At 36.3% G+C, this 17,959-nt stretch overlaps 1 protein-coding gene across 1 annotated transcript in view; it reads left to right on the top strand.

Annotated features, from left to right (window-relative positions):
• MAP3K7CL (MAP3K7 C-terminal like) overlaps window positions 1-17,451 on the top strand; it is a 30,789-nt gene extending 13,338 nt beyond the window's left edge. Inside the window, exons 5-6 of the mRNA XM_026847502.1 lie at window positions 7,851-7,966; window positions 16,283-17,451. Coding sequence (XP_026703303.1) covers window positions 7,851-7,966; window positions 16,283-16,463 — 297 coding nt within the window. The 3' untranslated portion in view covers window positions 16,464-17,451. The remainder of the gene's footprint in view (window positions 1-7,850; window positions 7,967-16,282) is intronic.
• The last annotated feature ends 508 nt before the right edge of the window (window positions 17,452-17,959 follow it).

The following is a 17,959-nucleotide window of genomic DNA, read 5'->3' as shown; positions in this document are numbered from 1 at the left end:
TTTTTTCCCTTAGAAGAATTCAGTTTGAGAAAAGCAATATTATTTCATGGCTGAAGCACTGAATTGAAAGTAAAGAAGTTGCGTTCTGTTTCCAACTCTGTCAATGGCACATTGTGTGATCCTGGAGGACCTGCCTCATCCCTCTGCTCATCTCTGAAATTAGACTAATAATTTTTACCTTTTCTGTTAAAGAGCATTGAGATCAGTGGGTGAAAACTGCTCTAAAAGAGTAAACTATGATTATCATTACTGCTGTTGGTACATAAAACCAAAATTACTAGCGTTAGGTGTAGGTACTTTATAGAACAAGTGATCATTTTTTTATTAGGACTTTTATGACCCATTTCTGGAACATATAGTGTACTCTAAATGTGTAATTTCATGATAGACTGAAATAGTTCCTCTGGAAGCATTCAAGTCTACTGGATAAATAATAGCCCATCAGTAAAAGTTTTTTAGGTATGCACTAGAGCAATTCCACTAAGTATACCCTCTCGGTTTGTTAAGTACCTGACATTTTTTTCAAGAGAACCTTCCTTTACTCTCACGATCTCAATATGATAACAAATTCAAAGAAACAATCAAAGGCTTTGATTCAGATAATGTTCTTTTTATTATACTTCAGAAACTCTTTTTTGTAATATTGAGATAGTTGAAGGGATAAATTACGAGGACTATCTGGCTGACTCGACCACTCAAATGTATGAAGTTAGTGGTAGTGCTTCATCCTTCAGCTTTTTAAGCTTATGTGCATATTTATATTTAGATGCCTCTGTGTTCAGCCAGAAGCAGTTAAGTCAACACAGGGTTCAGAGCTGATGTAGAGGTAACGGTGCATTTAGCTTTATCAATGAAAACTTGGTTTTTCTTGCTTTTGTCAATCTGGATCACAGCTTAAAGTTATAACTATTTGATGTAATTACATTATGTTTATACTACTTTAAATTTCAAACAAATAACTGTAACAAAGTTATAATTTACATTTTCTGATTAATTACTTTTTAAAATTGCTATAATCCAAACTACTTAAGGGTGTGTCAGCCCTATATATGATGTGGTTGCTATTTGCATTAACGTAGCCATACTGGCTTTGAACAGGTATTACAGAAGCAAACTACAACAGGGGCATTACCAGGATCTGCAGAAGTACTGAATGGTGATGTCCCTTGTCATTCCAGCCATGCTTTTCTCTATCCCAAAATTAGCTAGTATAAAGCAGCACACATGAAGTGACATGTAAACGAACCCTTTAATCAGCTGTGGCATAGCAGCCTGAAATGCTTGAATTTACAAGAATGCTAGTACATATATTCATAATAAAAATATCACTTCTAGAGCCACAAGATTTTCATCACCATGCCATAAATACAGTCAAAAGCATTTGTCTTTTATTTAAAGAAGCAAACTATAAATGAAGGGTAGGTGGCTATATAATAGGCACTTAAAAAAAAAAAAAAAAAAAAAAATCAAGCATACAAAGGAAAATTTTGAAACCTGTTTTAAAAACAAACAACAAAAAAGCCAAATTAGCCAATCTTCAAGTTGGATTTTGAAAGCAGCTCGAAAGATATGTAAGTTCGCTGAGTGACTTGGAAAATCAGAGCCTTAGAATTTTATGCATGCAGGCAGCAGACCACAGCCTGAGTACCAAGCAATTTGCACCTCTGTTTTAGGCTTCGAGCCCTTCTCCTTCTATGTTAGGCCCTGGCAGACAACTTGGCTGTTTGAGCAGAATTACCTAGTGTTCCCACTTTTCCTACCACAATCCTACCATACCTACTCCGCAGGCAACGGTATCCAATGGCAGGGCAAAATTCAGTGCAGCCTCCCCCTGTCAGGATAATAAACCCTGCTGTCCAAGCACCAGTGCCAAATTCACAGAGGTAGAGGTAGAATTGGCTGGAGAATAGGTATTTCTAGGACACTAATTGCAAATAGCTAATTCTCTATAAGGACTCCTACTAGAGGACAATCCAAGTTGAAACCTATAGCTTCTTTCTGAAGAATAATAATGATCTGTCTAGAGTTCTGATCTACTAGGTAAGTTCAGATCAAAAATGTGATCTTTTCCAATAACCTTTTTGAATGTTACATTTTTCTGCCACTCTGAGAGGAAGAAAATCCAAGAAGAAACTGGTAAGGAAATAATACTGATTATGTAAATGAAAAGTTTTGGTTTGTGTTTTGGTTTTTTTGTTTTGTTTTTTTTTTTTTTACTTAAAAAAAAAAAAAGTCTGGTCAACCAGACACAAAAACCCTACATATGAGAATATAGCAGTTTAACCTATATGCAGGAAAAGCCTGGTCTCTTGCAGCTTTATTATTAAAATACTGCAAAGAAGTTCTGGGTATACTACCAGTGAAACAAAGCTCGCATTAATAAACTTCTTGCTTTCAATTAATTTTGCTTGCAGTATTGGAAATTATTCTCTTCCCACTGATGAGCGACACTTTGAATGAGGATAAAGCACTTGCTTCTTTGGGCTTCAGTGTCAATTCCCCGCCACCCTTGTGAGATCAATGTGGTGGGTAGTGCAGCGAGGGAAGGCTTACTACATGTGTCAGTTTATTATTGGGAAACGTTAACCTTTGCCTTGTGTGAAAGTTGGACTGGGCCTTGGAAGGCACTTCCTTGATTAGCTGCATAGTGGGTGGTGGCCCCTCTGACAGACACTCTACTACGGGTTATCCGCTATATTTAGACACCTACATCAGCATCTAAGGCCTTGTTGTTTAGGTCACTGAATATAGAGGAAGGTATCTAGTGTTAAGTACCCACACTACTATGCCCTGTGTGCTGTCTGTACTGTTGCAGCATTTCCTGTGGCTTGCTATGTTCATCTCCCTCTTCTCCATCAAAGTCTTTATTTTAACTGGGAGTTTGGTCCAGAAGAGGAAAGAACACAAGCCACATACAAATGCACAGGGTGTCCTGTAATTCTTTATCATCTCTTCTCATGAAATCGTGAGCTTGAGAGGCATTTATGTAATTTTTTGTATTACAAATCTGTTTAAGATCAATGGAGTTAGATGACTGTAAAATTGCTGCAACAGAGAAAAGGTTCCAACCATTTATAATACCGGTTTATTAAGTCAAGGGGTAGTTTTTCATGCTTTCGTGGGAAATGTCTATACAAAAGCAGCAGTGAAAACATTATGAAAGGGGCAGTTTGTTCTATATGATAGAAGCATTTAGCAGAAATTTTGTTTACTCTGGAACTTTAATAATGGATATATTGCTTCTATTTACTGCCAAGACTCTTGTTAGACACATACAAATTATTTTTGAAAGTTTAAAAGTATACTGTGTGTTTAAGGAGTATGCTGTATTTTTTTAAATATGTATTAAATTCCAAGAGAATTCTTAGAGTACTGTGGTACTCTATAATTAGTTTTGATTGCCTATAAACTTGATAAATCTCCTGTAGTGCTGCTGGGTTAACTATGATCTTAGATTATGTAAGACATGTCAGAACATCATACTAAGGTTAGAAAAGAATGGAAAATGTCTCAGGAAAGGAGAGCAAAACTCAGTTTCTCTCATCCAGTTGTCTTGAATTATTTGGAGGTAAAAGAACTTCTTACTTTCACAGTAAAACTAGACTAGACTAGATATATCCTAGACTAGGTATCTGAAAATGGTTGAAGAGTTCCAGTTGCACAATAAAAAGTAACTGCAAGGTGCAGCTATCACTTTTGCTTAGAATAATGTGGTTTCTTTGATCATGGATGAGTATACAAGGCCATATAATGAACATGGGCCATGTGCAAAATATTGGCACTGAACTTTCTGGTTTTCCAGAATAGTTTAGCTGAAAATTTCCAAATTTACAAAAAGTGAGACACAACTGTTGAATTAGACCAGTGCTAAAGGCTGCCTTCTAGACAAGTCCACATGTTCAGCTGGCAAAACTGTATGATACAATTTTTTCTTGAAACTTCAACCTTTTCAGGAGACACTTTTGATTTTTTTCACTGTAGAACCAAAAAGCAAAGGCAAACAAACAAAGGTGAATTAAAAAATAAACTGTTTTAAAGTTTTTGAACTTGAGTGACACTATCAACTATACAACTTCTGTGAATATGGAATAATGATGTTCATATGGCAAAGCAAATCACACTTTGTCATGTGAGTGAAGAAAAAAAATTACTAAAAACTGTTCTCCTTTTAAAGATTTTAATTGGAACAGCTCCTTAAACCTGTCTTAAAAAACAGGCAGAACCACTTGGGCTCTCATTTATTCATGAACTGCCTTTTCATATCATCTTCCAGCATCTTTCATATCTGGATTCCAAACAAAAATATAAATAGTGTATATGTCTTGTAAAGATGTGCAGTTACAGAATAGCCTATAACAGGATCTCTTTGTGTCTACTTGTTGGATTATGTAGAGTTTGTCAACGTCATAGATATTCAACAAAATACAAGGGAAAATCAGACCTTGATGAAAATCAGGCATAGTAGGATAGACCACTAGTACGACTGAAAGCTGTAGCTTTTGTACTAGCTTTGTGAACAAAATCAGAGAAGCTGCGTGCACATATTTTGCCAGCACAGAAAAATGAGGGTGGATAACACTGAAGCCTGAAATAAGCAGGATTAAATGTAGCAACTGTTACCATTAAATATAACTTTAATCGTAGGGGTTGTTTTTTGCTTATGTAGCAGGTATGCTTTTATATATATTAATTTATGGACAGGCAAGATACTTCATGAAGTAATAAATTCAGGCTGTCCTAAGGAGAATATTAAAGTATGGCTGTTGGCTTCTGAGTGAAAAAAAAAATATATACTACAAATTGAACTTAAGTCCTGTTGTAATTACTCACCTGGGTAAACTAGCAAACTCTTACCCAAAACATAGTATACAGACTTCATAGATACAAAGTGTTTTCTACTGGGAATTCCAGTTCCTTTCCTCTGCCACGGAATGTCATCAGGGCAGCATCTGCAACACTTCCCATGGGCTGACCACAGGCATTCAAAGAAGTCATTCCAGGTGGAATAGGGAGCAGAGAAAGACTACTTGGATAAGCTAGGAAAAAATGGAAATTTCATCTAGGATGGCTCAGAGGAATGCAGCTTTACCAAGACATAGTTTATGTCAGAAAAGTAGGCTGTTAGACATGGGTAAAATAATTTCTCTGTGCTTTTGTGTTGGCTTGCATTTTCTGGTGGGCAGCCAAGAACTGATCAGACTTGTATCTCTTCATTTTTTCTTGTGATTGCAGTAGAGATGTTTGTTAAATAATGAATGCATAAGCCTATTTCATGTCCTACTGGCCAGAAATTACTCATGGACACCATAGGTATTATCTCCAAAACCTTTATTAGACATTTCAAAATTAGAAAAGAGTGAACGAAATTGTCCAGTCATCTAGTCATAAAAAGCCATAATCAAATTTACATTTGAAAGTAAAAATACACTAAAAATTTTTAAAAGTTATTGATACAGTGCTTAATAACATCAGACAAGATTGAAAAGAATTGTATGAACCGAATATTAGTAAACTGATTGTAGCTTTTGTTGTCAGTTTGAGTGATAAAATATCAGAGTAAGAAAAAATGACACCGAAGAGGAAACAATGATAGAAAGGGGTTTGAAAGTCAGCAACTGGTTCTAAGTGGGAATTAGATACTAAGTCTCAGCATGACTAGATAATTTTTAGCTCTCTATATATATCTTTTGAGTGGGAAGCTGGAATATAGAAACTGAATGCTGTTTTAATTTTTAAACTGGTTTAAACCAGATAGATTGTGGAAAGTAATTTGGAAGCAAAACCAAGGGGTTTTTTGCTTTTGAAGTATCACTGTTTGGGGACTTTCCCTTGGATACTGTTCAAAATTGTTTTATTGTGACGCATTTGTTGTTTGCTGATCTCTGGTAGATACCAGAGATGCTACTTTGGCTCACCCTTGCATTCTTGGATTAGAGCACTGAGACTTCTATATTCTGTCTTGTTAAATTTATGCTTATTATTTGGGTGGCTATATGAATGGTGCTATTGCTCACCCACATTGAAATGCAATTAAATACCCTTTCCTGGGGACCAGATTTATCAGGTAATGGGACTGCCCTTTCCCTGGGGTCACAGGTACTCCAAGCTCAGAAAGAATGAAACAATGTGCTGTGAAACAGTTCTGCCACAGCATTTTTACATTTAGAACATGGAAAATGAGTGTCTGTGTTAAAATTTCAGTGAGGAACCACATCGTCTACAAGTGTTTGCAAGGTCCATACATTAGTGACATCTGTGCATTAGGATACATCTGAAGCCAATTTACGCTGCCTTCCTGATAAAAATATTATTAACCTTTGTTTCTGAATATATTTAGTAAAATTTAAATTTCCAGTTTAGCTAAAACAAAAGTTTACAACATCATAAATAATAAAAGTCCAAAGACTTATCCTTTTCTTTTCCTAAAAAAGTAATTGAAGGAATATTATACTACAGAGAAGAGTCAAAGCAGGACAACAAGAAATAAAAAATAATCTACTTATATTGTGAAAGGCAATTGGATGTTCTTTAACTGGACAGTAAAGGAACTATTTTAAGTGCTTCCTTTTGCTTCAAACAGGTGGCTGAAGTATGGTATTTGGAGTTCATTTACAGTCAATTGATTCATGGCTAATAACTTAAAAATACTATACTTCCTGAAAGTGTTATATCCAAAATATGACAGTCAAGCCTGAAGCCTCAATTAAGTTGCATTATTTTTAAGGAACAAAAAGCACTGATATTTAACCAAACTGTATTTTCAAGATCTTGGTTGAAATTCATATGAGGAGTCCCAGGACAGAGTGGTTTTATTTGTTTATTTTTTGTAATAATGGGTTTATTTATTATCTCCAGTGTGCATTGAAAAAAATATTAAAATTTTGCTGCAATAATGTTGGTATTTAGATTAGGAGCTACAGTGCATTTGCCTTCACTCTGTCTTTTTGGTTTTTGGGGTTTTTTTAATTTAATTTCGGTCATCCTTCTATTCTCAATCTCATATCCACTTTTCATGGAAATTTAAATGACTTTGCAAATACAGCTGATTTAATTCTCATAACATTTCTGCTAAGTATATTCCCCTCTATAGGAAATAGAGATGTAGATAAACTGGGTATAATCTTGAGCAAAACTACTTACAGCTTGAGGTATTGCTGCGGTAGAACTCTTTGTGAAATCTTGGCTGCACTGGAGTCAGCAGTATAACTCCTGTTGAGTCCAGCAGAATAAGACCTAGTGTCCCAGTTCACAGTTCTGTCCCATTTAGTAATTAACTGGAATAAGCATTGTATCTATTAAAAAAAAAAAAAAAAAAAAAAGTTTAATTAGTATCTTTCCATGTCTTCTCATCTTGCAATATTGGAGAATAAGAGCTTGTTTGCACTCAGATTACCCTTCTGCTCAGTGCTGCAATTTCAACAGTGAAAACACGCTAATGTATTTTATGGGTCTGACCAATGCATCAACTTTAGGATTCTTATATCACTGTAGCTGAAAAAAAGGGAGGTAAGGGAGAAACCTTTATTTGAACAATCTTTAGGGATACTTTGCGAAGTTGACAAGTAAAGTTCTGAAAATCCTTACAAGGTTTGAAGGTTTATACATATTCTTATGCAGAGAAGTGTTTTTTTCCCTTCCATGAAAGGCCATCACTAGGAATATTTGGCTATATCCTGCAATTAGGGGAAAAAAATTATTTAAGTATTCTCACAAGAATTAAGATAAATATTCTATCTTTCAAAATATGTGGATTTTCCTAATATTTCACTCAAAAGCAGTGTGTGTGTATATATATATATATATATATATATATATATATGGTTTTTTCTCTTTTTTTTTTTTTCTTAAAGCCTCTGCCTCCTTGTCATGACTCTAAGGAATCTATGCAGGTGTACAAACAGCACTGCAAAATAGCAGAAGAGTACCATGAGGTCAAGAAAGAAATTGCTCTGCTGGAAGAAAGAAAGTGAGTAACTTTCCCATAGTATTTACTGTTGTATAGTCTCTTTGTAAAATTCTGTTTTAAACATGAGGTTTTCACATGATATTTTCTGACCTTATACCTCTTCCTGATGGTCACAGTACAGCACAACAGCTAGGCCTTTGGTCCATAGGATCAGCTGAGGCCACTAACAACACAGAATTGTCATAGTTCTGCGCCCTCAGTTATATAGATGTCCCTTAAAACCTTCATTGACAGCCTCCAGGTCACATAACAATCTAGTTCAGCTCGTGAGAGTCCCCTTTTTAGTTTTAGGGAAATTTTTTTCAATTTAACTTTACACATTTTAATGAAGAACATAGTGGATCCTCAGTTATGTTTAGAGTACTTGACAGTATTAGTAAACATTTCTCCGTGAGGTGCATTGTCTCTATGAACATTGACATTTCAGGTGTTCATATACAAAGCGCATACGCTGGAGACTAATTTTCTTGTCTATGGCCTGTACTCATACTCCTGTCATCTTCACGTGACTATTAAATGGCAAAGTGCACTCTGTGTCTCTTGGTCCCTTTCCACAAGAAACCTTAAAAAGAAATTCAAAGAGAGGGAAGAGGGTGAGCAGTGAAAGTTTTATACAGACAATCAACCCCAAGGAATAACAGTTATGCTAAGTAAAATTTCTCTTTCAAATACTTTTGATTTTCACTGAAGGTGACTTCAAGCAGTGTTGCCTTCCTCAGGGGGTTACCTCAGTGTTGATCTTTGAGACTTCTTGTGAAAGTGAAGACCACACCATCATTCTTCCAAATGCTGCTTGAACAGAAACATTTTTAATATAGGAACAGGGGTTGAAAGAGCTCTGTTGGAGAGTGGGCTTTGAGTAGAAGGTGGACAACTGTATCTGTTTCAGAAAAATCTTCACACAGCTGACCATGTATTTTAGCCAAGTTTGCATCCATGGGAGTCTTCAGCTGCAGAAGCAGTCTGATGGGAGGGAAACTGGTGAAATCCTGTAGTCTTACAAGTAAGATAGCCAAAGATCTCCTTGAGTCCAGACTATGCAGGGTAAGGAATTGAGACTTGTCTGATGTTGATGGCTATAGGCACAATATAGTTGTGCTAAAGTGTCAGAACTAGTTGAGGCTTCACACTACAAATCCCCTTCCACCATAGGACCTGCATGGCTCTCAGTTGCTGACAGACTGGCACAAAAGCTAAAAAAAAAAAAGTAAAAATAACCAGAAAATATTAACGCTACATTGTCCCAGTGTTTGCATTTGATTCATCATTAAACTTGGCCAATCAAAAGTAATCAGTGTTTTTAAAAAGATGTAGAGACGATAATTCAAGTAATTTTGCAATGATTTATCAAATTTGATTGTCTATTATAAACTGCTTACATGTGTATTTAGCCACCAAGTGAATTCAGTGGAAACCATGTGTGTTTGTCTTCTCTGAAAATACAGATGGAATAAAATATGAAATGGTTAGATGTATAAACTAAAAAAGTACCCTTAGATCATTTGGTTTTTAGAGTCTACTAATATAAATACATTATTATTACTGACACACCCCTGAATTAGTTATGTACATTTATGAAGTAAGCCTGGAGCCCTTGAAAACTAGACTCACATATGTATTTCTGCATTTACTAGAATGACAAAAAATGCTGTTTGAATCATTTTTGTTTATCTATGGAATCTGTGGTACTAGCTAAATTAGAAATATTTTGCTCCTTGGGAATAGCAAATACATGCACAGAATTGTTTACCTGAGCTCAAAACTATCCTAATCAACCTCGGAGTCCAGAAGTCAGCCTCTCAGCAGTGGTAATCCTGGATGAATTAAGGGCTTCAGGCTGGCATTTTCCTTCATTCCACCAGCGGATGTCAACAGTGGAACAATGCGAGGAAGCTTCTACCACTGCTACCTTTGCTGAACCTGTTCTGTGGACAGAATGTTTTATGCCCCAGGAAACATATATTAAAACAAGAGTGTCTGAATAAGGCAGCAAATAGAACTATATTATTGTAGACTCTTATGAACATTCTAATTACATATCTGTGGTCTAGATACTCACATGCTGAATAGCTGTGAAGTACCTAAACAGGCAAATGTCAGTGCAGCACCCTTCACCACCTTCCAGATCTTTTAATCTGAAGAAGTGGTCCTACAAGTACTGGGATTGAAGATGCTTAATTTCTTACAGGTTGGTGCACTGTGGTAATTTGATTTTGAAGTTTAAAAAGTTGCAAATACCAGCTGAAGCTTTTTTCCTCAAGATGGGAACTATTTCTGACTCCTCCCTCCAGGTAGATTCGCAATTTTGTAGTATTTTGGAGGAGGTCTTACAATAACGTCTTTCCCCTTTCGGATGTCTTTCCTTTCTGTAGCAGTCTGTTTCTCTCAAATCTTCCAGAAACTAATTGGGACTTCTTCACTGCCTGAATTTTGGTTGAAATTGGAAGGTGTATTAAGAAAGTTATTAGGACACATATACATTTACACACATGTAAGCATACACAACCAGCACATTAACCTTGATTTTTATATAAAACTAGGCAGAAAGAGAGCATAAGTATGGAGGTGAAGGAGAAAGCAAGAAGTAGAAAAGAGTTTGGGTCTAGTGATCACTGATCTATATCTAAAAATGTTCTCAACAGTTACAGTTTGAAAGTTAAAGGAAGTCTATGGGATAGCGCATGCTTTATGAAGAGTGGGTTACAATATCTGGGGTGTCATGCATGTTGAATATTCCATTCTCAGAAGGGAAAGATGCTTTCATTTTTCTAAAAAGTCTGATGAGATGCACAGCTTTTAGCCTTAAAAGCGTTTATAATCAAATTGAAAAGGTGGACTTTGCAGCTTTCTGAAATTTGCTCCTGTTGCAAGTATCTATCTTCTACATTTGAATTTGAATGTATGGAAGTAGAGATTCACAATTGTCTAATACATCTGCTATCTATTGTCTATTTCTTTTAAATATTATTTTGATAAAATGAACAAAGATAGAGTTTCACCCCTTGCAGTGGGAACAAACAATTCTTGCAGTGTTCTTTAGTGCACATTTTTACCAAAGGCAACCAGAAGTGCTGTTGGATGGTGCCCTGCCAGTTCTCCAAACTTCCTCTCCACAGACCAACTCAGCTGTGGAATTAAAATGTCAAGTCCCACCTGGCAGTGTCTGCACCTGTGGTGTCTGCTGGTAGTACATTGTGCACACAATACTGAAGACAATGATTGTCAGGAAAAGAGCAGAAAATGGCTTGAGCAAATATTTTTGAAGGAAGGCTAGAAGGAAGAAACAACGTTAATCAATACAGGTATTGGAGCTTTTTAGTAAAACAAAAAATGGGATAGCATTCATTCTACTTTAAACACTTTTTGTTCCAACCACCAAAGTTCAGTGTAACCTTTTATATATGAGATAATACATGCAGGTATATTTCTAAACGAAGTATCTTTAAGAAATAGGAAGCTGATTAACATTGTTTTAAAATAGTCAAAAACATTTACTGTTTTGCAGCTTTTCAAATGCTTTTAATTCTGCTTAGCTTGACTTGTCTCTCACTGTAGTGTGTGGATCGAGTATGGCTGATGCATAGAAAAGCAATGGTGTGAAGTGCCAAGGGTTGCTTCTCCTCCAGGCAAGAACAAAGCTTATTTGCTCCTTTCTCTTGTATGCAGTGTAGATGGCAAGAGAATGTACTAAGCTGGGAGTGGAAGAAAAGACAACTATTTCACAGGAAAAAGGGAAATATGAGAGAGAAAGGGAGGTTGCAGGTTCAAAAAAATTAAAATCAAAGGATAAAGCAATAAGAAGGGGAAAAGATGTGACTCAGGGAAAAAAAAGTAAAGGAAGCAAGAAAGTGAAAGAATTTAAAAGAACATTGGGTAGATTTTTTTTTTTTTTTCTAGCATAAATCATCATAGCTTTGTTTGCTGTCTTCACTCAAACTCTTCCCATTTATGCCAGCAATATGTAGTACAAGGGACAAAATCACTCTGGAATGGGAGACATGATCAAAAAGAAAGAAAAGGGTGTGGAAGTGAGAACACACCACATTTAGGTCACAGAATGTAATTTAATTTATGTTCCAGAAACACACATGTATTTCCATAACAGATGTTTTTGAGTATCTAAGTTTGGGTGAAAGGGATGGGATGGCTGGTTATTTTGAGCACTTGTTATATTGCTATTACTAGATAATGACCCTGGATTATGTAGTTAAATATTAGAGTTGCCATGGTTGCTAGATATATCTTATATTCTTAGCACTGGCTGGTTTTCTCATTTTTCCTCCCCCAGACAATTCTAATATAACTCTCCAGAAAGTATCATTTGATCACCACCTGATTTAGGATCACTCCTTTCTTTGTCATGAATATGATTTCTTTTCCTTCTTTTACACACATTACAGTAGACATACAGTGGAAATGTTTGCTTAATTTTGTGGGATCCTTCCATATGCTTTAGCATCCTCTCATGACCATAGGACTGTTTCTAAGGTCTGAAGTCCAGATGGTTTATTTCTCCAGGTATACAATTTCTGGAGTGTCTTTCCCAACACTGTTGAGACCAGTAGTCTTCAGACTTTCAGGTACTGCAGAAAAATGTTGGTGTAAACCATAAAGGCAACCTTTTATCTTGATAATTTTTCCATTCTAGACCTGATTTTTCCTCATCTCACATGTATACAAAATACATGTTTCTTGCCAAATAGTGGAAATTACAGCTTTTCTAATACAAAGAGAGCCTCAACTTGCCCTGTTGCAGTGATGAATACTTACTGAGCTTTTATGTGCTGGCATCTGAGACATATTTCATTTACATTAAAACAGGCTGTCTCATTGTTTTAAACATTAATTTCTAGTCTTCAAACACACAAGGGCAGTTTCCTCAGACAGCAATTACCTTACCACATCTCATGATTCCTCCTGATGTGAAAGCCATGTCAAATATAGGAAGAGTAAATGACCTTATGACCACCAGAACACACAGACACATGTTATCTGGGAAGAAATGTGTTGTACCACAGATGCATGGTCCTGTTCACAACAGGTGAAAGACAAGCCTGCCTGTTTGCACTGTGGAAGCTGTTTTCCTTGACTCTAGTCCATCTCCAAATACATTTGCCTCCAGATAGATTTATCTGCTTTGTCTGTCACTTTTCTTGGTACTTACTAATTGTGAATATTGCTGTAAAGGGACTCTGTTGTCTGTCATTAAGGCCAGGACAAGAGAAATAATTTCTGTAATACTATGCTGGGTTTTTCTCCTCCTCTGATATGGCTTGTGGTGTCTTGGTTTATGATGCAAATCACACTCATCTTCCCACCCAAACCCCTCCCCAAAAAAGAACAATTAAAGTGTACATTACAGCTTGTCTTCAAGTACCTCAGCACCATTTTAGAAAATACCTTATCAATGCTGTTAATATTTAAACTCAGGGTAACCATTAACAGAAAATACAGATTACACAGTGTTAGATCTATTTATTAAGCATCCATAACAAAGGCTAGATGGTGCAAGAGCTTAGTATGGTGTTCTTTAACCTCTGGAAGCTAAGTTCAAATCCTGGATTAGATCAGAAGCAAATGTTAGTTACTGTCCTCATCCTTTTGTGAGCTTCGTAAACCACACCATTCATAACATTTAGCAATTCCCTGGTACTCTAATTTTAGATCTCTGTGGCAGGCTTGCAGTATTTGCCTGAAACATCACCCTACCCTGTAAACAGGTGTTGATCCTGATGGGAAGGGCATAAGTAGTTTCTGCTGACTCAGAAGTGGGCAATTTTACTACCTCAGTGCAAGGAAACTGCTTTCTGCAAGGGAGGTCCTAGAGTGTGGACTACATCAATGAGTATATTTTATTTCTAATGCATTTTTATTTTGTTTAATAGCAAAGCTAAATCCCAGGGTGGGGGGAAACTTATCTGTCCTGCTTGAGTATTACTGGAGAACAGCATGAAAGTCATGCCTGTACATAGCCTCATCTTATCAAATCAGGACTGACATTCATTGATAGAGCTGTCTGAGTTTGCACACTGTCTGTTCTGTCTGTGCCACTCCTGGCTCAAGTCCAAATAAGGTGCTTAGTACCATTCTTTTACATGTACTATAGAAGTCCCCATGGAAAAGGTTTATCTGCTTTTAAGATGCTGATTACTTACTAGTGTGTTCACAGCATCTCCCTTTGAGAACCTTGTAAGTGTAAGAAAAATAAGGAAGAATGATTCTGATTTAATTTGTTAGGAACACTTCTGAGTCAACAGTCTGTAATTTGAGAGATCTTAATTTAATCCTTCAATCCAACATTGCACCAGTAGAATAATTGCAAAGAAATATTGCTGAAGCTCTCTTCTAGTCCTAAGAGACAAAAATCTTAAAGAGAAAGCCTTAAGAGACTGAAGTGGTTGAAGCTGCTGGACTTGTAAAATCTCATTGTCCCTAAATGAATTTCTCACTCTCCAAAGCATAGATGCAATTACTCCTTTGTTGCCTACAGTCCCATTAATAGGAGCTGGAATATCAAACTGCCTAGCAAGATCAGTTCATCTTGTCCAGTTTGAAAACTGGTTAATCTAGCGTGGCCTAAGCAAGAGGAATTTATCTGTTAATGTCTTGCTGCTTTTGAAACTGTTTTAACTATACTGTGCCAAATGTTAATAGAATTCTGATGAACAACAATACGCTCTTGATATTTTCTCTTGAAGACCTGATTGAATAGACTTTTCACCTGGTGAAAGGCAAGAGAAGAGGCTTTCCTGCAGCATAGCTGTTGTGCATTGCCTCAGTGGTATAAAACAAAGCAAATATATTTAGCTATGGGAGGGTTTCTATATATTGCAACTTTTGGATGATTTAGAATTGCTGTAATGGCTGCTAAAATCCTCCCTTTTTTTTTTTTTTTTTTGGTATGGGAAAGACAGTTGGGAGAAATGAGTCTCTCACCAGGGTTGTCTTCAACTTGTATCTCTTTGAACTGCAGTAACTGTGACTGTAAACAGCCAGATAAACCATGGGTGAACTGTGCTATCACTGAAAACTGTAGTAAAGACAGAAGAAGATCAAACTGATCCTAAAACAAGGCCAGATAGAAGTGTTTTTCAAAACCTAGGTGCTTACAGTTTTGCTGCTGTAAGTGGTACTTTTGCAGCTATAAGTAACGTTAGTGATCAGCCAATGCTGAAATGTTACCGTTTCATGAATACTCTGACCTGTGGTGATATTACTGATCTGTAGGAATTTCCTGTCTGAAAGTACTGGTCTAGCTTGACAAGAGGGCTCCTTTTAAAGACTGCAAAAGCTATCCATTTTGAAGGCATTACATCTTCCCACTGATGATCTACAAGAATTATTTTGACATGACTGAGAAATAAAGTCACAGGGCTATGAACAGTTAAAGATTAACTAATCTCTGAGATAGAATGATCAAAAGAACTAAGAACCTTTTAGAAGAGACTTCCTGTAGCAGCAGTGAATAAATGATTTGACTTAAAGGAGAAAAAAAGCAGAGGCCAGGCTACCCTGCTGCATAACTAAGTGGAGAACGATTAGATACCCTGTGAGTTACTCATGCCTTCAGTGTGTTTTGTTTTAAAACTTCTTTTATCTTAACTTGTGCTGAGGTAATTTCTGTTGATACTATATGGAGACTCCAGCCCCTGGCCAGCTCTGGGAATACAGGGTGCTGTGACTCCATCCAGAAAGAAGCAACAGCTCAAATCCTCCTGTTTCTGCTCTTAAAAAGACCAGAAGGGGCCAAGTTTGCAGCTCAATCACTCTTTCTCAGCAATAGGGCTAAAGTCTGAGTATAAACACATTATAGAAACAATTTATATATAGTTCGGATTCATGTACTTAATGTTTACTAGAACCATTTTTCTTTGTAGTAGAGAAAAGGAAACCAGGCGTATTTCACAGAATTTACTGATAAAACCCCTGTGCTCTCTTTCATATATGTTTGCTATTGAGAGAAAAATAAATTGTTATTCTTCAGGCAAAATATTAGCATGCAGTCTCCAGGAACTTGATTCTCCCCCATGAACTGCTTGTTCAATTCTTACTCAAGTTAGACATATTTGAAGGTCCTCAGCATTTTGCAGGTTTGGTCACTGAACAGCAAACCTATCAGAGATTTTGTCAGCTTCAGCTTTTAAAGGGAAAAGAAGGACTCTTACAAATTAATTGTCTAGGTCTTTGTTTCACAAGAGCTCAAGCAATACCATGTTAACAACCTATAGTCCGGCTTTAACCTAACACACAACAACAAATTCTCGCATATTGCTATTTTTAATCTTTGATTTTTATTTTTTTTTCCATAATCATCAGAAAGGAGCTGATTGCGAGGCTGGAACAAGTGGAAAAAGAAAGCATGGATGCTGCTCAGCTGGCTAAGGAGTATGCAGAACTGACAGAGGAGAACCGAACACTGAAGCTGGCCCAGACGCAGTGTGTAGAGCAACTGGAAAAGCTCAGAATACAGTACCAAAAAAGACAGGGGTCCTCATAACTCTCAACTAGCTTATGTGAGGCAGTTAATACAGGATTGGTCCTGTGCTGGAAAGAGATTTTAAAATAAAGGTCTGTTCAATATGTTATAATACTTTGCTACAGATACACAGTATGTAGAAGTCTATATTTGATTTAATGCTTGCCAGCCAGTAGCTTAATATAATGGATATTTCATCCATTATATAATGGGTATTTTATTTCAAGTAACATAATTGAAGTTAATCTATCCCCATTATATGTTCTAGTAGATCAGATTTCTTTTCTAAACATATTTCTTCCAATTTAAGAAGATATGGACACACTAGAAAATGATATAAATAGTCTCTGTGTTGGGAATTTGGACCATACTAAGGCATACAGCAGGGACAATATTAATATATGGAATACATGTATGTTAATTTTAGTTTGGTGAAGATTTTTTAAATTATTTTTGTCCTGCCTAAAGTGTTTGGAAGTTATCTTAAAACAGATCTTTTCACTGATAAAAACTATACTTCATTATCCCATGTCAAATTTACATTGTATAAAACCTGAGAAGCTGCATATCAAAAATTGAAGTAACATAATTATTTTTTTATCAAACGAGTGTACTGCCAGTAATAATTTGCAAGTTACGAAATTAAAAAGAAACAGGTGAGATCAAACTTTCTTTCCTCAAGTGTAAAGATAGCTTGAGAGTCTTTTTATGGTACTTTTCGGCATGCAAGAAATGAAAAAGTAATACATTAATACTACTAGCATAGTTTGAACTGAGAATATGTCAGTAAAAGTACTGTGAGAGTATTTTGTTCTTATTTTCTGGTCTGTTTTGAAACATAAGTGGCCGTAAGAAGGGACAGGAGTTCCGTCATAGACAAATAACACGGAAGCAAAATGTAAGTTTTACTTGTTCTATTTATCCCTGTATTTTCCTAGATCAATCGAAAATTCTTTGTTATACTTCCATTTCTATTCATACAGTATTTTTTTCATTAAAAGCAGATATAGAAAAGCCATTTTATGTTTTGAATGTTCTTAAATCACCCTGTATTTTTAACTGCTTGACAGATGCAGCTTGTTACATCTTCATGAGGTTGGAATTCAACCTGATGTGTCATTAGTACTGAAATGTATCTTAGCAATCAAAAACTATGAACTTAAGATTTCCGCCAGAACCTTAGCTTTGATTATTGTCACTAAACTATTATAAAAATGGGGCTTTGTGTTAATCAGAACAATTACCAGGGAAATCTTTTGGCACCAAAATTCCCCAGTAATTCTGGCAGCAAAGGAGACAAAAAAATACAAGCTGCCCTTTATTTCTCTGTGCTAAATACCTACAGTATTCCCTGCAGCACAGGCATGAAAACAGGTTCCGTGTTACACCAAGCACCTGACATTGCGGTAGGAGAGTACGAGAAGGTGGCAGGAGAGGACAGCCTTGTCTCCACTTCTCCTCCTGAGCTGCCAGGTCAGGGGCAGTGTACATGCCGAGCACTGCTTACTCCCTTACCC

This window comes from Athene cunicularia, assembly GCF_003259725.1.
Source record: "Athene cunicularia isolate RWA chromosome 1 unlocalized genomic scaffold, athCun1 chr1_part1, whole genome shotgun sequence".
NCBI lineage: Eukaryota > Metazoa > Chordata > Aves > Strigiformes > Strigidae > Athene > Athene cunicularia.
This window is presented reverse-complemented; position numbering and strand designations above follow the sequence as displayed.